The sequence below is a fragment of the Chanodichthys erythropterus genome, chromosome 11 (genome assembly GCF_024489055.1).
Source record: "Chanodichthys erythropterus isolate Z2021 chromosome 11, ASM2448905v1, whole genome shotgun sequence".
Lineage (NCBI taxonomy): Eukaryota > Metazoa > Chordata > Actinopteri > Cypriniformes > Xenocyprididae > Chanodichthys > Chanodichthys erythropterus.
In genome coordinates this window covers 16,538,970-16,557,996 of record NC_090231.1, presented here as the reverse complement: position 1 = coordinate 16,557,996, position 19,027 = coordinate 16,538,970, and the positions used below count along the sequence as shown (strand labels likewise).

Below are 19,027 nucleotides of genomic sequence, written 5' to 3'. Positions count from 1 at the left end.
TCGCTTGATCAGTCAGAGCAGAGTAGGCTTATGGAAAGCCATGGATTAGAGAGACAGAATCCGAACGAACCATTTTTTCAGACTCTGCGAGTAATGTGGTGATTTGCGTTGTATATTCTGAGGAAAAAAAAAAGTTTTTTTGACCTTGGATGCATGTAAACCAACTTTAGGAGACCTCCAAAACAAAATTAGGAACCTTTAAAATAGCATCGGGGCACTGTAAAAAAAAAAATACTTTTATATACTTTTTCTTCTGTCATGAGGATGAATTTCTGTGGCTTGTCAACACCACTGATTCCAACTTCAATCTTTTGATTGAAACAAAATATATGGAAATAAATATAGTACCATTTTTTCCATGCTTTTTAAGAAGTGAACTCTTCAAAGTCTTCTCTTTCTATCTCTATATCTTGTAATTTTTGTTAGTACTATTAAATAATTGTATAAAAAAAGTGTAAAAATCTGTACCTTTTTTAGGTTCCTTGTATTTTCACGGTCTTGAGCACAGACTTTTTAGTCTATTAAATAGGCATGTATCGCAACAAATATTGAAATGTTAATTTAGCTTAAAATGTAACTTAACAGTTATACATTTTTATAGAAAAAAACTGATTTCATTTGTACAAAAAAGTACTTCACATAAAGTACATTTTGCACACGTGAAGTACATTTTCAAAATCAATCCAAAATTTACATAGAGTAACTCAAAATTCTGTTACATAGAATTACTGAAATAAAGAAATATTTACTGAGGTTGAAACTAAATCTTGTCATGCAAATGTAGGGCAATGTAAAAAATAACCAATAACAACATGAAATGATCATGTGTATAATGTACAGCTTTTATTGAATAATGAATTAATATTTTAAAATGTATTTTAGGCAATTCTTTACATGCAAATCTGCATAAAAATGCTGCATAAATGTATGTTACATTATTGCACATGCAGAGTTGTCTAAAGTGTCCCCTGTTCAGATGATACTGACAAAAGAACACAATTTATTTGATGTGTGATTTCAAAATTAACTGCATTTCCTTTCAAATAAATCAAAAACATTTTTGGTGATGTCAGGAAGTGTAGTTCTGGGCATATTATTAGTCACACAAAACAGCCATTATGGCAAAACACGCATCTCAATCAGTGCTGCTTCTGTCATCCAAATTACATTTATGTTCATAGTGTGATAAATTCTCATCCAAATTCATGGAACTAAGCCAAAGGACTAACAATAGCAACTTAACCGGAGTAGATGGGATCTATTATAATTTCAAGACTTCCACTATGCCAAAGATCCTTAAGGCCTAATCTTTAAAACTACAACAGTTAACATCTAAAATATCCTACAAAATGAACCTCATTTTCAAGGAAGACCATATAGAGTTTTCATTCATGATATATAGCTATGTGGCATGAAGCACAGCATGTTCATTTAATTCTGTCATCAGTAGATTAATCACTCTAGTAAAAAAAAAACACACCAAAATGTATTCAAAATTCATTTATTTCATATTTAGTATAAATCTATTAGCATATTTACTGACATATCGCTTGAGACTTACTGATATAAATATTATATTTAAGGTACTTAAAGTTACTTAAATATTATAATTAAGTACGTCTTTATTGCACAATGCACATTTCTTAATATTAAGCCTAAAATGTGTTTTAATATCACTTTTAGTAAGGATAGTATGATCGCTGTATAATATCAGTCTTAAAATGCAAGATATTTAAAGTGTACCTAAAGCATACTTGCAATAGTTCCATATTAGCGCAATCAAATATACTTCAGTATATCTTTAGTTGCACCTCAGCGCTACTTCTGGAAAACTAAAGTGTATTAAGTACAAAATAAGTTGTTCCAATTTAGAAGACTTTATGTATATCAATTCAGTATACCAAAAGTACAATTGCAGGGTATTTATATTATGTACATGCATTTGTAGAATACTTGGCATAACACAAATGTATTTCAAATACATTTTGGTATATTTATTTTCACTAGGGCAGTAGATTAACAAAACTGATTTTTAATAGTTTTAGTTTTAATTAACAATAACAACACTGGGAGTTACATAGTATTCTTTTAGGTTAGCAGTGATCATATGGCATCAACACATTCATAACATTCATAAATAAGAATATGTTCAAAAAGGAATGTTTAAGATAATAAAGTCTGAATGACACTGCATATGGTTCATATATTATTATTCTGTCCCATATGCTACTATTACAGTTCAAACTATGCATTGAATGCAATGCAACCTAAAATGGGGCATTGGCAATTCATTATACTCCTGTAATCAAATGCATTTCTGTGGAAAATGGATGAAAGTGGAATGGCCCTTTAATTTATCCTTTTGGAATTCAGTGGATTGTGAGAGGTAGTTACATACCAGAATGGAGCAAGATGGTTAGAAGGGAGGGTTCATAACTTAGAGGAATTGGTTATGTCAGGTGAAAAGGAAAGTCGCTTTATTGCCATATTGCTACTTAAAGGAACACTCCACCCAAAAATTTAAATTGTTATTTTGAGATCACCGTCATGTCATTCCAGACCTGTATGGAGCATAAAAGAAGATATTTTGAGAAATGTCAGTGTTTTTGTACACACAATGAAAGTCAATGGTAACCAAAATGGTTGGTTACCAACATTCTTCAAAATATCTTACTTTGTGTTCCACAGAAGGCAGAAAGTCTTACAAGTTTGGAATGACATGAGGGTGAGTAAATGATGACAGAATTTTTTATTTGTGGGTGAACTATCCATTAAGAGTGAACATGAAATCAAAATGGAAGAACATCCAGCCACCAACACACACAAACGGGTCCTCAGACGGAAGTGGCGAAAAGGAAGATCTGTAGCAAGGGCATCACCTTCAGAGTTGAGAGGTCAGCAAGAACAGCCTGCAAGAAGAAAAGAATTGAAAATGGGAAAAACAAAGACTCTTTCTGTAGATTTATGCTAGTTTCTGGCCTGTCATAGTTGCGTTTACACGGACCCTAATAATCCGATTGTAATCAGACTACTAGCACAGTCAGAATAAAAAAAAAAAATGTAACCATGTCATGTGATAAATTTGCTAAATCCGATTAAAATTTCTTTTAGATTATAAGGGGTGGTTTAAACTAGTGCTGTCAAATTGATTAATTACGATTAATCACATCTAACATAAAAGTTTGTAAATATATAATGTGTGTGTATTGTATGTATATGTTTGAGCTGTCAAAATTAACGCGTTACCACATGCGATTAATATTTTTCAGTTTAACGCATTAAATATTTAAGGCAATTAACGCAGCATTCGTTTTTTTCCCATTATCCTTTGGATAGCATTACATTATATGATCATATTCTTATTCATGCAAATGCTTTTTGCATGAATAACCCTTCAAGTGTGACAAGACACAAAAGAGAACTCAGTGGCCACATTCTCTTTTGCCCTTGAATGAACAAAATCACACAAAATATGCCAAAATGCCAATTTTGTCGAGTATCCTCATAAGCACAGTCTTAAATGAGTTAAATAAAGTCTTAAATGAACGTAAAGAGTTGCGAGGAAATAGAATGCGTGTCAGATCGATGTCACGTGTGTCAGGTCTTTAAGTGACAGCAGCCTAATAAACCTGCTGCTGAGATGTCCGTCATCAAGGTTAAATTAAACAAAAGAAAAAAGAAAATCACTCGCTGCTATTGACTGATTAACTTTTATAGCTTAAATAAGGATTAATCTGTATAATTTATGCAGTGGAAACTGTGAAGTGATTGATAACTTTATTTAATTTCTGTATATTTTCTACCTGTTAGATAAAATATTTAAAATGTACTGTCTTTGTTGTCTCTTACGGAAGAGGATTAGGGCCAAGCAATAATAAAAAATGAAACCATCTCGAGATTAAAGTTGTTAAAAATCGAGAAAAAACTCGTTAAAGTTCGAGAAAAAAGTCGAAATAAAATGTTGAGAATAAACTCATTAAATTAAGAGAAAAAACGAATTAAACTCATTAAATTTCAAGAGATAAAATGTTGAGAATAAACTTGTTAAATTACAAGAAAAAAGTCATTAAATTATGAGAACAAATTCGTAATTTAACAAATTTGTTCTCGTAATTTAATGACTTTATTCTCAACATTTTATCTCGACTTTTTTTTTAAATTTAACAATTTTTTTCTCGTAATTTAACGAGTTTATTCTCAACATTTTATCTCGACTTTTATCTTGAAATTTAACAAGTTTTTTCTCGTAATTTAACAAGTTTATTCTCAACATTTTATCTCGATTTTTTTCTTGAAATTTAACAATTTTTTTCTCGTAATTTAACAAGTTTATTCTCAACATTTTATCTCGACCTTTTTCTCGAAATTTAACTAGTTTTTTCTCGTAATTTAACGAGTTTATTCTCAACATTTTATCTCAACTTTTTTCTTGAAATTTAAGAATTTTTTTCTCGTAATTTAACAGGTTTATTCTCTACATTTTATCTCGACCTTTTTCTCAAAATCTAACGAGTTTTTTCTCGAAATTTAACAACTTTAATCTCGAGATGTTTTTGTTTTTTTATTATTATTATTGCTTGGCCCTAATCCTCTTCCGTAGTTTCTACACAAATTTGGAGATTAAATATGAAATTATTACCATATAAAATCATATTGAAAACTTTAATGTTACAAAATTAAAGTTTTTAATACAGGACAATGTCCCATCAGTCCTTGTTTTGGGCTTTCAACCACAGACGCCTTGTTTTGGGCACGGAAAGGGGCATATTTACTGCTGGATAAATATTAGTAGCACGGCACAAAGCTTCACGTGCTCGTTGTTTCCTAAATTAGGACCCGAAATAGATAAATATCAAGTCTGCTCTTTAAAACAAAGAAAAGAAGCAATGTAGGAGAATGGTTAGCATGCGCAAACAGCAAAAAAACTCTGTATATTCGTGCAGTGTGCGCACGTCAAAAAAATCAATTCCGTTTTGAAGCTTTTGTCCCATAAACGTGCACATCAACCCAATCACTTTATTTAGTGGCTGTATAAAGGCTATGAAACAAAAGGTGTCCATGTAAACGTAGCTACTGTAAATATTCATGAGAGAAGCATGAATTCAGATAGTCTGTCAATAAAAACAGGACACTAAAGGTGTTGATACACAGGGTAACTTTTTGAGCAATTTTGCCAAACAATGTTGCCAAGTGCCCATTCTCAATGGTAAAGTGCCCAATCAACATCGCTCGGCTACACTGCCCGGCAACATTGCTCAAAAAGTTGCCCCGTGTATCATCACCTTTAGTCAAACTACAAGAACGCATAGCCTCCAATCCCGTTTCACAAAATGGCATCTGGTGGCCTGACCTGCACTGATGTGACTCAAGAGCTTGTAAGGTGCTAAGAGTGCATCTGTCTCAAAGGAGCCGTTTGGGGCGGGGGCCTTCAAGTTCTCAAGCTTCGGTCCTTATGGAATTGGAAGCAAATAAATTTAGAGGCCCCTATCAGGTTAACACGTCTCCTCTAATGTTTCATGACCAGGCTTGGGCTCTAAAAATACGACGTGTTATGATACTTTCTCCAGTAGGGGCCAGGTGGTACATAAGCAAGCAGATACTGTCCAGCAGCATCTTCACAGTGTCTTGGGGCCCAGGCCCGTGCGTCACTGCGGGTTACAGCTAGAATTAATGAAACCAGGTCAGATGTACTTTTACTACAGCTGTCAATCAAGCAGCTGTATGCGACTGCATCCGACAGCACAGCCCTCTTAATGGCCATAGGATGCTTCAATAAAATTTAGACATGGAGAAATGTATTTTTTAACTAAATAATATGCATATTAAAATGTTAAACTAGACAGATCAAAATAGTTAACTGTAAAAATATATAATTAAGGCGTCTGATTTCGAATAAAGTAATATTTTGGATTCTATATGTAATCTAAAATCAATGCAATTTGTTGCATAATATGCATAATTCTGTTTTCTTTTTTCAGTAGTTAAGGGCAGTCAAACTACACTTTTTGTTCCACTGACTTGCATACATATGCATACGAATGCAAGAGACCAAAAAATGCAAGCTCATGCACAGATGGTAGATTGAGGTAGATTGTATATTTTACATTTTGGTTTTATTATTATTTTTTATATGTTGAATTTATGTTTTTAAAAAAAGACAGTTTGACAGTGGAGTGTGAAGTCATATCACGACTGTTGCACCATGCATAGATGTTTTGTGTGCTCAAAGTCTAGCGTGCATTACAGTAAGTGAAGGGGCCAATTTTTCAGTGGATTTAAAAGCAGAAATGTAAAGTTTATATGGTACAGTGTTGCCTCCAGGCAACATGGTCTATTTTAGTTTGTTTTTAATAAAATAAGGCACCAATTGATTGATCAAACATATCTCAGGACAGAATAACTCAAATACTAATCAATAAAAGTGCAAAAAAGACCAAAGCATGACCAACAGGGGTGCATTTTGTGTCCTGTTTCAGCACATGTCACATGACTCATATTTTCTCCATTGAAAAGTGCTTTTTTCACTTGTTTGTAACCATTTAATAACCCACAAAAAATATGAGTCACCTTCACTGGCAAGTAAAGAAGTATTTTTTAAGAACTTTACATTATATATCATCAAATGTTTTAGAGAAAATAACAAAAAACTGTATGTTGCCTCAAGGCAACATTGTACCAAAATGGAATTGCATAAGGCCATTCAAGCATAATAGGTTTGAATACAAATGTATCATATTTCTAAGGAAAAGAGTTAGAATTATCTAAATATGTTGGCATTTTCACATGATTTTGTAATGCACTTATGAGAATAGTAATTCACCTACTATATCTGCATATATTATGATCTGCACATTTTCTATAACACTTCAGAAAGGTATAAAACACAGGTAGCAAAGCCAGTTGATGAGGGTGATGATGAGGGGTCATACTGTGATGAGGAAGGTGAAATCATAGTGACAGTCCATCAGGGAGAGAGTGAGGGTGAGAGAGAAGATGGAGTTGAGAATGAAGATGGTTATGATAACTTAATATAATAACATAATGATATGATGGTTTGGTAATATTTGTGTACCCCTATGGTACAATGTTGCCTGAGGGCAACAGATGTAGATAAAATGTTACTTTTTATTAAATATGAAACTTTTAATACATTAAAAACTAGACAAATTTGTTTAAGTGTCTACAGTAGTTAAAGAAATTGATGATTTCAATAAATTTATTTATTTATTCTACATGAAAATACCAAATGTTTCCATTGTGGTACAATGTTGCCACGAGGCAACAAACTTATAAAAATTTAATAAATTAAAAAATTCTGAAAATGTTTATTGATATTGTTAAAGTGTCCAATTTAAAGCAGGAAAAACAACACAAATAATTTTTTCCTCATTGATATCATATTGGGTACCATAGAGGGTTAAAACAATTCATTCATCTGACCCTGAAAGTTGAAGACCCATCAAAAAAAAAAAAAAAGGAAATGTGACTAATGTTAAAGGTCCCGTTCTTCGTGATCCCATGCTTCCAACTTTAGTTAGTGTGTAATGTTGTTGTTAGAGTATAAATAAAATCTGTAAAATTTTAAAGTTCAAAGTTCAATGTCAAGCGATATATTTTATTTAACAGAAGTCGCCTACATCAAACGGCCAGTTTGGACTACACCCCTCTACTTCCTTCTTTAATGACGTCACTAAAACAGTTTTTTGACTAACCTCCGCCCACAGGAATACACAAAAAAGGGGGCGCGGTCTTGTTGCACTCCCACGGAGAAGAGCAAGAGTTGCGTTTGTAGAGTGTGTTTGCCGCCATGGCGTCGAAACGCTGTTATTTTCACCTTTGTTTGGCATTCCCATGGACGCTGTACTTAGAGATCAATGGTTACAATTTATGTTTAACTCGGTTCCCAAAAATTATAATTGTGGTATCCTTACTGCAATAGTTAATGTTGGACTGCAGTGCACATAATGGCCACAAGAGGGGACTATGTTTATGTATATGGCTGTTTTCCGTATGAGGTACTCTTCTGAGTGAGTGCTAACGCTGTACATTTTCTGTCGCTGCTTGTGGAGATTAAAGAGTTCAGTCTCTCGGGAATTATTGTCTTTTGTGTTTATTCGGCACAACACCACAATAATCCACATGTAAAACTATGTGCAGCACACGTTATGGTAAGAGGCGTGACCTTTCCGGGCAAGGAGCGCTAAGCTGCTGTCGAATCACAACACCGCTGGCACAATCAGAACTCGTTACGTGTTTCTGAAGGAGGGACTTCATAGAACAAGGAAGTCATCAGCCCGTTTTTATGACAGTGGAAACAGTGGTTTACAGATAAGTAAATTATGTGAAAAATACTGTTTTTTTTTTACACGCGAAACATGAACACGTTATATTGCACACTATAAACACAAGCAAAGCTTCAAAAAAACACGAAAAACGGGACCTTTAAAAGTGCATGTTTTTGTTTTGTTTTTTGGTTAAACATTTAAATTTATATTAAAATGGTTTTGTCTATGTGATCCCATAAACACTATAGTAGCAACAGTAAGCACTCCTGATACTCCTGTTCATAGAGTACAGCTGAAGTTTTCTCCTTCCATTACTGCTCACTGATTTCTCACTGCAGATATGAAGGCTGTTTATCGCTTTTTTTAATTTTTACACAGCCTTTCATTGTGTTCCTTATTGGATCTAAACCGTTTCTAAATTATGCTTAATTTTTCGATTAAAACTTGTGTATTTGAGCTGTAAATGTGTGGTCACATCAGCAATATTTGTCCATTGTCTATTGTTAATAGTGTAGTGATGTATGAATCACAGCTCACAAAGAAGCCACTTTCAAATCAAGCAGCTTTTGTTTGGTTCATGTGACTAACTGCAAAATCTGTGTAATATTTCATCCTCACGCAAAATTCAACAGTGTGGGTTCCTATTGAAACAACTGGATTTTCCCCACAAAACTTAAAAGAACAGTAAATATAGCCAAACTTTAAAGTTAAGTCATCATTTAAACAGTTTTTCTAGGGTTTTGGGATTTATTGCATTTCATTTCAACGAAGGTGTAAAATTGATAACCTTTTTAGTTTTTTTTCCCTCATTAAATTCATGTTAACGCTCATACTGTTTACGCCCCATCCACATCTATTGTAAGTGCCTCACTGTATAATAATAACATTATGCCACAAATGCTGTCAATTGAGCAATGTTACGCACATAAGGACACAGGACATGCACATATACACACACACACACACACACACACACAGTGTTGATAGTTAACTGTCATGCTAAAGTTCTCATCACATTTGACATCACAGACTAAACATTTTAAAGCTGGGTGTGGGGCACTTGGTCCACTTTTAAAAGTGGCTATCCCAGCATATTTTAAAACATGTGCCTTGGGTGGACTGGGTTACTAGTGTTGGCTGTGAGTGAAGACACTATTTCTGTATCCCTTAACACTCACACACACAAACACACACTCGCAAGTAACAACCTCAGCTGATGCCAGTGATGTCACTTCCATTAGGTTTTCAGCTCGGAAGGCAAAGACTGCAGCAGCCAGGACTGAAAAAGAGAAACAGACAAACATTCATCTTCCAGGAAAATGGGTGTATGCCATGTGACTGACTGACCCTTTCTTATTTATGAGTGCACTAACATAGAAGATTTACCTATTTATTTAATTGAAGGCAAGTTTAACACCTCCTAAGCACTGGGATTATCTATTTATTCATTTAATCACTAATATCAAACTCCGGAGAAATGAAGTGACAGTAAATTATATGTTTCATGTTCACAATAGCTGGCAAAAGGTCACACATTAGGATACATATCAACCTACCTGCCACTAACTCTAAGGAACCATATCCTAGGATACGGTCCCATAACAACAAGAGCTGGTCAGTGGACAGGTATCCTGAGAAGGCTCGGACTATCCACTTAAAGGCAATACGCAACCTGAGAAAGATACACACACACACAAAATGAGACACACCAAAACATACACAGTGTAGACCTAAACACTACAATTCTGTTATGTTCTTTCACAAATGTTAAGGTGTGAGACTTGTGTGTGCATAATTCATCCACTAGATGGAGCTGCACTGTTACAATATAATATAATATGACATGATAACAGTTCTTCAAACTCGAGTAACATAAGCTTTAAGTACAGTATGTATGTATTATAAATGAGGCCTTAAATAAACATTTACACATTACTATGTAATACATAATAATACATTATAATTCAAATATAGACTAGATTTTAACACTGTCAGAAAAATGCAGTTTCTAAGATGTTCCAGGTGTTTTTAGCATGCTGCTATGCAGTTACTAAGGTGTTTTAAGTTTAGCATGTCACTTTGCAGGGTTTCTGTGTGGACTTTATCTCAATGCCATGTAGTCGCTTAGGTTTTTCACTTATGGTGATCCCTAAATAAGGCTTCAGTTTATCTTTCATTGTAAACCTATGAGATTTCTTTTTGTTTTTACCCATCTTATTATCTGGCAGGCAGAAATCGTCAGTCTTAGAAAGTTTTGCGCAGAAGTTTAATAGTTAAGTTTGGAGGTTTACAACAATATCCTAGCCCTAAATATAAAGGATGGATTAAATGTTATTTTACTACCATATCTAATGATAGTGTATTTTTTAAGGATCTAGACTCAGAATCAAATTAGAATCAATAAATCGTCCAAAAAACAAAAACAGAATTATATCCATCCCTTTTGCCACTGTGCCCAGGAGCAACATTACTATTAAATAAATACCACTTATCCAATAAATAAGAATAAAGACACATTTTCATATATATTTTTAGAGCTATCAAAATGAACGTTAATTTTGCAATTATTATTGTTTTTAAAAATATTTAATGCAATTAACGCAGCATCCATTTGTTCCTGGCATCCTTTGGCCTGACATTTTATGATCATGCTATCATTCATTCAAATGCTTTTAAACCATTCAAGCGCGATAAGACGCAAAAGAGAACGCAAATCTGTATTGAACATACAGAAACACACAAAATTATGTCAAAATGCCCATTATTGTCAAGTTTCCTCATAAGCACAGTCTTAAAAAAGTTAAGTCTTAAATGACCATAAACAGGGTTCCCACTCTTTTTCAGCGATCATTTTCCAGGACATTTTCAATTTTACTATGGCAGGAATAAAAGACAATGATCACGCCCTAAAGTTATATATTGCTCTCTAAGTCTTTAAAAAGCATACAGTTTTTTGCCATGACTTAACTAAAATCAGTTTTTAATATGAGCTCTTAATCATACATTGACTATGGAAGCTTGTTTCCGCCACAGAATTAAAAAAAAAAGGTTTTTTTTTTACTTTTTTGTATCTCGCTATTCTGACTTTTTTTCCTCGCAATTGCGAGTTTATCACAGTTATGCAATTTATAATTCTGACTTTATAACACAGTTGCGAATTTTTAGATAAAAAGTTGCAATTACCTTTTTTATTTTTTTTTTCAGCAGCAGACACTTCCATAGTTCATTGCCATGACTATAAAATCAGTTTTTAATATGAGCTCTTAATTACATTAATAATACATTATGACAAATTGTTCTCGTTACCAGTGTAGCAAAAAATATTGCAACTATTTTAATGTCTTAACTTTTTGAAAATAAAAATATTAGTCAAAGACAAAGTCGATGAACAACAAATAAACCCATAACACAACAGAATATGTGGCAGGTCTATTAGTTATTTCTGTCCCAGAAATGCTGTTTTTTTCTGTCCCATCAATGCTGGTTTTTTCTGTCTCATCAATGCTGGTTTTCACCATGTCAATCAATATAATTTTGGATTCAATCCCGCATTTAAATAAATTAGTCATTCCCAAAACTTTGCAGTGTGTATACATAGCAGCATGAAATTATTATCGTATCAAAATTATTAGTTAGTAAGTTACTGAATTAGGTAGCTGCTTACTAATTAACATTTTCTGCATACATTTGAGCAGTTAATAGCCTAAGCTTACTGCTGCAAAAGGCAACACAAGACTAAACATCATCATTGAAAATACTATGTCAAAACTCAGCATTCCTGAGCAACTAACGGTAATTGTTTTTGGCCAGTAATAAACTTTTTGTTCTCGACTAAAGAAAAACCTAAGAGCTTTTTAAAAAATAATTTTCAAGGACAACAACAAGATTTTCCAGGTTATTTTTCAGTTTCTCTAATTTTCCATGTATTTTCCAGGACTGGAAAGTTTTTCATCAATTTTCCAGGTTTTCAAGGTTTTCCAGGACGAGTGGGAACCCTGATAAAGAGTTGTGAGAACATCGGATGTGTGTCATATCCATGTCATTTGTCTTAAAGTGACAGCAGCCTAATAAACCTGCTGCTGTCCTTATCATTAATGTTAATCAAAAAACAAAAGACAAAGAGAAAATCACTCACTGCTCTTGACTGAATCAGTTTTGTAGCTTTAACAAGGATTAATCTATATATTTTGGCAGAGCGGGAAAAATCAGAACCAACCTGATTGGGCTAGTAGAAAAAAATCCTTAGGGCTGAGCCCTGACATATTAAAGTCACAGCTAAATGTGACATTTATTATAATGGATTTATGTGAAGTTGACTTACATTTAAAGTTGTTATATTTTTTAAAGCCTATTAAATATTTAAAATGATGGCTCTCAATCATACTGTAAGGTAGAATGGCTATAATTACTCATTTCATCCCCAGAAATTGAGGAAAAAGTCCATTTACATCAGTGGCTGTATTGGTATCGGTGATACTGGACTTCATTCATAGTACTTAGTAAAGAGATGCCATTAAGCAAACATTTAACATATACCTTTTTAATGTTGTTTCTACATTTCAATGTGAAATTATACAATATACAAATATAATTATAATTAACATTTTTATGTTAGGTACAATTAATTGCGATTTATTACAGAAAAATGTGGGATTTTTTTTTTTTTTTTTATTGATTGACAGCTCTAATATTTTCATATATTATGCAAGATACACTGTAAAAAAAAAAAAAAAAAAAAACACTGATTCAATAAGTAGTGTAATCTGCATTGTGAACTCACGGTTGTGCTCCAATCTCTCGTAGATGGTAGAACAGTTGAGGAAGATGGGTCTGCAGTAACCTCTCAAACTGCAAGCACAGAGACACTATACCCTAAAAAACACACATACAGGTTTGCTGAGCTCAGAGACAAGCATCATCCTGAGCAAACCGACACAAAGGCAATCAATCATGTTAGGTCACACATGCACACAGAGATACTTACAGATGGATGTGAGGAGATAGAGTGTAATCTGAAGAAATAGCGAATATACATCTCCCTAAACACGCTGTACAGCTTAGATGGCTCATTATATAAGAAACACAGAGGGGCCACTGCAGCACAGGATACAGATAGACGCTTGTTTAGAAAATAGATTTTGCAATTTGAGGCTATGTGCTTTACTCGTCATACTCACCGTACATTGAGAAGCCATGAAATGGGATGACACCTATGGGACAGAGAGGTCATATTCTGTTATACTGATTACCAGTATTACAAAATTGTTTCATAATACTGCTAAACTAATACATTTCATAGAGATTTCAGAGAATTCAACAAATGAACCAATACATGGTGCATGCTGGGACATGCTATTATGCAAATACTTGTAATAGCTGTTTTCTCACCATTTGGGGGGTAAACCACAGCACACTGCTCTGAGCCAGACTTGCCTGAGTAAAAGACAACTTTATAGACTGGATAGAAACTAAGAAAGATATCTGAACTTTGCAACAAAGATAAACATTCAAAGACATTACTTTGGATGTGAGATTTAGGTGGCGTCGCACTGTTGTAGTTGAAATGCTCAAGGACTGCAGTGTCTCTAGAAAAACACAGCAAGACCTGTGGAGAAAAACAGTTGATAAAAAATCGTCAACACAAACAGACACAGATTACTATTGCAAAACACACTTTGTATCTTTGGTAAATTGCTTATTTAATGACATTTGAAGAGCCACTTTAGGGTTTCAGCCTGCTGAGGTCAAGCATGTTCTTTCTCTTTTATTATTTTTCCCATAATGGAAATATAATTCATTTTTAAAAAAGCAATCCTTTAAAAAGCAGCAGACGTATATCATCTGCTTTCTATGATGCAGGTTTCTCAGTAACTTTGTTTTCCTAATTTGTTTAAAATGCAACCTAAAAGCAACCTAAAAGCTCAATAACAGATGAAACCAAACAGGTTAAAGGGATAGTTCACAAAAAAATGAAATTTGTTATCATTTACTCACCCTCAGGTTGCTCCAAACCTGTATAAATGTACACAAAGGAAGATATTTGGAAGAATGTTTGTAACCAAGCAGATTTAGCCCCACCATCGAATACCATAGTAGGCAAAAAATAATATGGTAGTCAATGGGGGGCAAGATCTGCTTGGTTACAAAAACTTATCCAAATATCTTCCTTTGTGTACATTTATACAGGTTTGGAGCAACCTAAGGGTGAGTAAATGATTACAAAATTGTCATTTTTGGATGAATTATCCTTTTAATTTTTTATATTTAGAAATATTTTTTCGTTTGCCAATTCAGAACACCTTAACAACCAAGCAGAAACACCCTGGCAACCAACCACCCTAGCATTGTGGTAGTTTTTTTATTTAATAATTATTTAACATTTAATTTATAAATATTTTATATTTATTTATAAAATGTCATTTATATTTAATAATGAATAAATTATATTTATTATAATAAAGCAATGTCACATTAAACTAAGTAAATGTGTTATCCCAGATAACACATTTTCAGTGAAGGAATTGTACTTCAATAAAATGAATGTAATAAAATAAAATTGCTTTTGGATTTGAATACTTCTAGAGGATCTTTGAAATCCATTTCAATAGGAATCCATTGATTCCATTTCAATAGGAATCACATGAGGGTGAAAGATTTCCCCATGCAGATTTTGAAACGGGTTCAAGTTGGTCACATGAATTCGCTGTGTTGACCAACAGAAAGCTGCTTGGTTTGAAAGTGACTTCTGTGTGAACTGTGCTTCATACATCACTAAATTACCTTTTGTTAGGTTTCCTTAATGTGACAGCATGTTTAAAGTTTGAATATCACCACCAAGTGTCACTATTGGATTGAAGAGTAATTATAAATGCTTTCACCTTACTTTCCCAAAATTCAGCTCTCTAACAAAAACATATTATGACCACCCAGTGTCTGAAATTCTTGAACAGAGTTCACACTAAACCAATATTTACAAGCAGCCTGGCTTCTTTATCACCTCACACCTGCAACTCATATTACCGTTCCATAGTGACAACACAATGTGCTACCGTGAAGCCCAAAACCACTGGCCATTTCTTTTGTATATTTCAGCGAAAACTCAGGAAAGAAGCAAAGAGGCACATTGATGGTTGTCCAGAGGATACCAGCTAATGAAACACAAGTGAACAGCAACTTTGAAAATCTCCCTCAAATTGCTTGCTTTTCATACTGAATTGCTGACGCATTTCATAACTATTTATGAAACTAGGAGATCAAGAGTATACTCTTCCCTAATGATATCTAAAAATGGCCTTATATGTAAGGCAGGGTATCTCAGCATTTTTTACTGTTTTATGGGAAAAAAAGGAACCTGCAAATTAAACTTGAGTATAATTTTGTGATGAAAGTGAATATCAAGCAGTGGAAATTTAATAATACTCCAATAATAAGAAATGACTCATCAATTCCCAATGAATAGAGGTTTCTCTTTCTGTGAAACTACACAACACAGTACTATCTGTATCTGTCCAGATTAAGGTACATGAAGTGAAAGAGCATTGGTTTGCATGGGTAACTTTCTCACAATAGTTTAGTCTACAGCGATATATGTGTACAAAGACCCTTATCAATGTAATGTCTAAAATAACTTTGGAAACTGTTATACTTCTTTGATTATCCAAGCTTTTATTATTCACTGAGAAAAGTTTTTATTTGTAATCAAGTGATTGAAAGTTTACAGTGTGAATATGTTACACTGACAGTGAAATGCATTCACCCACCTGATATAAATAGTCCTCAAACACAAAGTAGTAATCGTCATTGCTTGCAGTGAGTTTCACATCCTGAGAAGAAAAATCAGGCATCTTAATCAGAAATGGGTACACTAGGTTTGGTAAAATTGGATTCTTTTTAATATGTAATACCACTGCAAACAAAAAAAAATTGATCATCTTGCCATTATATATTTATCACTTAGGGCTGGGACACACCAAACCGACGGTCAGCCGCCAGACAGTCGCTGAGCATCGTTCGGGCTAGTTTTGTGGTGTGTTCAGCACGTCAGCTTTAGTCGGACCTCCATCGGCTTTAGTCGATTGAGCATGTTGAATTGATGTCGGTCCGTTGGGAAAACAGATCATTCTGATTGGATGTTCAGCAAGCAAATGATGATGACAAGAGGGCACACAAACTAGTTTTCGCGTTGTGTTCAAGCGCAAGTTTTTTTGCCCAGATGCAGCTGACGTGAACACACACCACCGTATGCTTTCATTGCTGCTAGTTCTTTGACTTTGGTTTGGTATGTACTGGCCCTAAAGCATATACAGAAAACTTGATCTTGGAAGAAATGAGTCTTTCAGAACTGTTACTATTGGTCAAATCCTCTTTGAGGAAATTTCAAGAGAATAAATGGGAGTATACAAAATCATTTCTATCAAATAAACTGCATTGTAAATGTACCTTATATATTAGGTTGTCCACAAGCAGGCCATGATGTATGACTCTGGCCTTCAGCTGTTCATAATGTGTTATGACCTGTTTAATGAAATAAAAACAAACTGACAAAGTGAATTTATCTTAGTCAGCTTAATCAGATGAACTAATACATAATGGACAAAGAAGCACCTATATGCAGATCAAACTACCCCAAGTCATTAAAGCCAAGTTAATTATACTTACAAATTAACTAATTATATTGCTATTGTAAGAAGCATATTAATAGGATCGCTTTCGAACGCTCAATCATGTTCTTATGCTCTCAATGGGATCTCCAGCTGACAATAGGCTAGTGCAAAAATTACAACCAGATCTAAATTATCATTAGATCTAATGCTTATGTCATGAAAAGGCATTGGATCCATTAATCTCTCATTTGAAACTGATGCACCTTAAGACAGGCTCTAATCATGGGTCTTTCTAAAATCCCATTCCCTTCCTGTTACCTAGAGGGACCGGAGAATTTTTCCTTTTTTTTCTGTGAGGATAGGCATGAGAGCTGGTCACTGTCATCCAGACAGTGGCTTTATCAGCAGTTACATAATTGTTCCACATGAAACATTTAAACTCTTCTGATTTCCCCTCTGTCATTCCACTGGCTCCTGTCCTGCCCACATCTACAGCATTAGCTTAAAGAGTGAGAGATTACTGCACTTGTTTAAAATGCGTCGCCCCACGCCGGGTGTTTATCTTATTATTAACACATAGAGAAGGAACATTCTCCAGATGCCGTTTCACCGCTTTAACAGAGGCCCAAAGACAAATCAGGCAGCTGAGAGACATTGCTTCACATCTGAAAATGGCAGCTATTAGACGCCCAGGGTGAAAAATCACAGTGGGTACCTGATCTGTTATTTCTGCCCCACAAGCAGCTCAAAGCTAATTGTATTGAGAAGGATGATGTATTTAAAATTGCTTGGTCTGGGCCACAGTACAATTTCAGGTCTCTTTTAATATTTTGAAAGGCATTATGCTGTTGTAAGTGTGCCCAGGAACATGCAAATTATACGTCCTTAATAGAGGCAGCCAAACCGCCTAATCAAGCAAAATCGAATATGGTTAGCTGGTATAAACCAGAGAAAGACTGACTTGAATTCATATCAAAAGCTCTACTGTGAAAGCACGTTCACATGTTATTTTTAACTTCTTTTAACCTTCAAAAGAAGTGCAATAATTTTACTACCTTTACTCTGAAAGTGTAATTTGCACAGCATATAGAACGTTTCAGTCAAGAATGTTTCTGATAAGAACAAATAAATACCCTTTAAGTGTCAGTTCTGGACTGTGTTCACAACAACTGCCATAAATGTCAATTAAGATACACAAATAGTTTCATTTGTTTAAATGTACATAAATATTTATGGTAAGTTTATATATGGTTAAGGGTCTGTGCCTGAGTGAGTGTGTGTGTGTGTGTGTGTGTGTGTGTGTGTGTGTGTGTGTGTGTGTGTGTGTGTGTGTGTGTGTGTGTGTGTGTGTGTGTGTGTGTGTGTGTGTGTGTGTGTGTGTGTGTGTGTGTGTGTGTGTGTAAAAAGGGAGAGAGAGGGGGGAAAAAAAAGTGCCCTTCAGGGGCACAAAAATGCATTCTAAAATTCAGTCAGTACCTCAGGATCATCAGTTGTGTTCAGGATGAGAGTCCATAACTGGGCCCTGAGACCCGTGGGGCAGCCCTGCCTGCTGTACTGCTGCGCAGCTGCACTGTCTTGCTCGCTCACCACTACAGAAATGCAGAAAAACAGGAGAGGGACCCTCACATGTTTTAGTAAACACTCTTGAGAGGCTCTTGTAGAATCCAAAGCTAATCCATATACTTTGGTCATTTTGGGGGAAGAGGGAAGTGACATGTGAAGGCCAAGTATGGTAACCCACACAACTGGAGCAGTGGGCAGCCATTTTGCTGTGGTGCCCAGGGAGCGATTAGGTGCTTTGCTCAAGGGCACCTCAGTCATTTCCTGCCATTATAGGGAATAAAACCCGCAACCTTCGGTTTACCAGTATGACTCTCTAACCATTAGGCCACGACCGCCCCCTTGATTTAGAGACACTCTGTGGAAGCATCCAAAACCGAAAGCAGCAGGCAGTGTTTGTATATGAAGGAACATCCTAAGAAAAGCCAAACATCAGGTCTTATAATCCAGAACAAATTAAAGTGATATTTAGAGAAAACCAAGGAAATAATTAATAACTTCCGTTGTTTGGGGGGACCCCAAAAATCCAGTAAATGGTAATATTGCATAATATTATTACAACTTAAAATAACAGCTTTT

The 19,027-nt window shown here is 34.6% G+C and overlaps 1 protein-coding gene across 4 annotated transcripts in view; it reads right to left on the bottom strand.

The window, feature by feature from the left end:
- Window positions 1-846: 846 nt before the first annotated feature.
- The window catches only part of tbc1d19 (TBC1 domain family, member 19), a 28,346-nt gene continuing 10,165 nt past the window's right edge, over window positions 847-19,027 (bottom strand). Inside the window, exons 11-21 of one of the 4 annotated variants that reach the window (XM_067401882.1) lie at window positions 18,365-18,477; window positions 16,725-16,799; window positions 16,046-16,108; window positions 13,806-13,890; window positions 13,674-13,733; window positions 13,463-13,495; window positions 13,270-13,379; window positions 13,066-13,157; window positions 9,842-9,957; window positions 9,494-9,564; window positions 847-2,909 (exon numbers count right to left, since the gene is read on the bottom strand). In XM_067401882.1, coding sequence (XP_067257983.1) covers window positions 2,835-2,909; window positions 9,494-9,564; window positions 9,842-9,957; window positions 13,066-13,157; window positions 13,270-13,379; window positions 13,463-13,495; window positions 13,674-13,733; window positions 13,806-13,890; window positions 16,046-16,108; window positions 16,725-16,799; window positions 18,365-18,477 — 893 coding nt within the window. In that variant the 3' untranslated portion in view covers window positions 847-2,834. Of the gene's footprint in view, window positions 2,910-6,833; window positions 9,565-9,841; window positions 9,958-13,065; window positions 13,158-13,269; window positions 13,380-13,462; window positions 13,496-13,673; window positions 13,734-13,805; window positions 13,891-16,045; window positions 16,109-16,724; window positions 16,800-18,364; window positions 18,478-19,027 lie in introns of those variants that run through there. The other 3 variants (XM_067401884.1, XM_067401880.1, XM_067401883.1) reach the window with 3 other exon arrangements.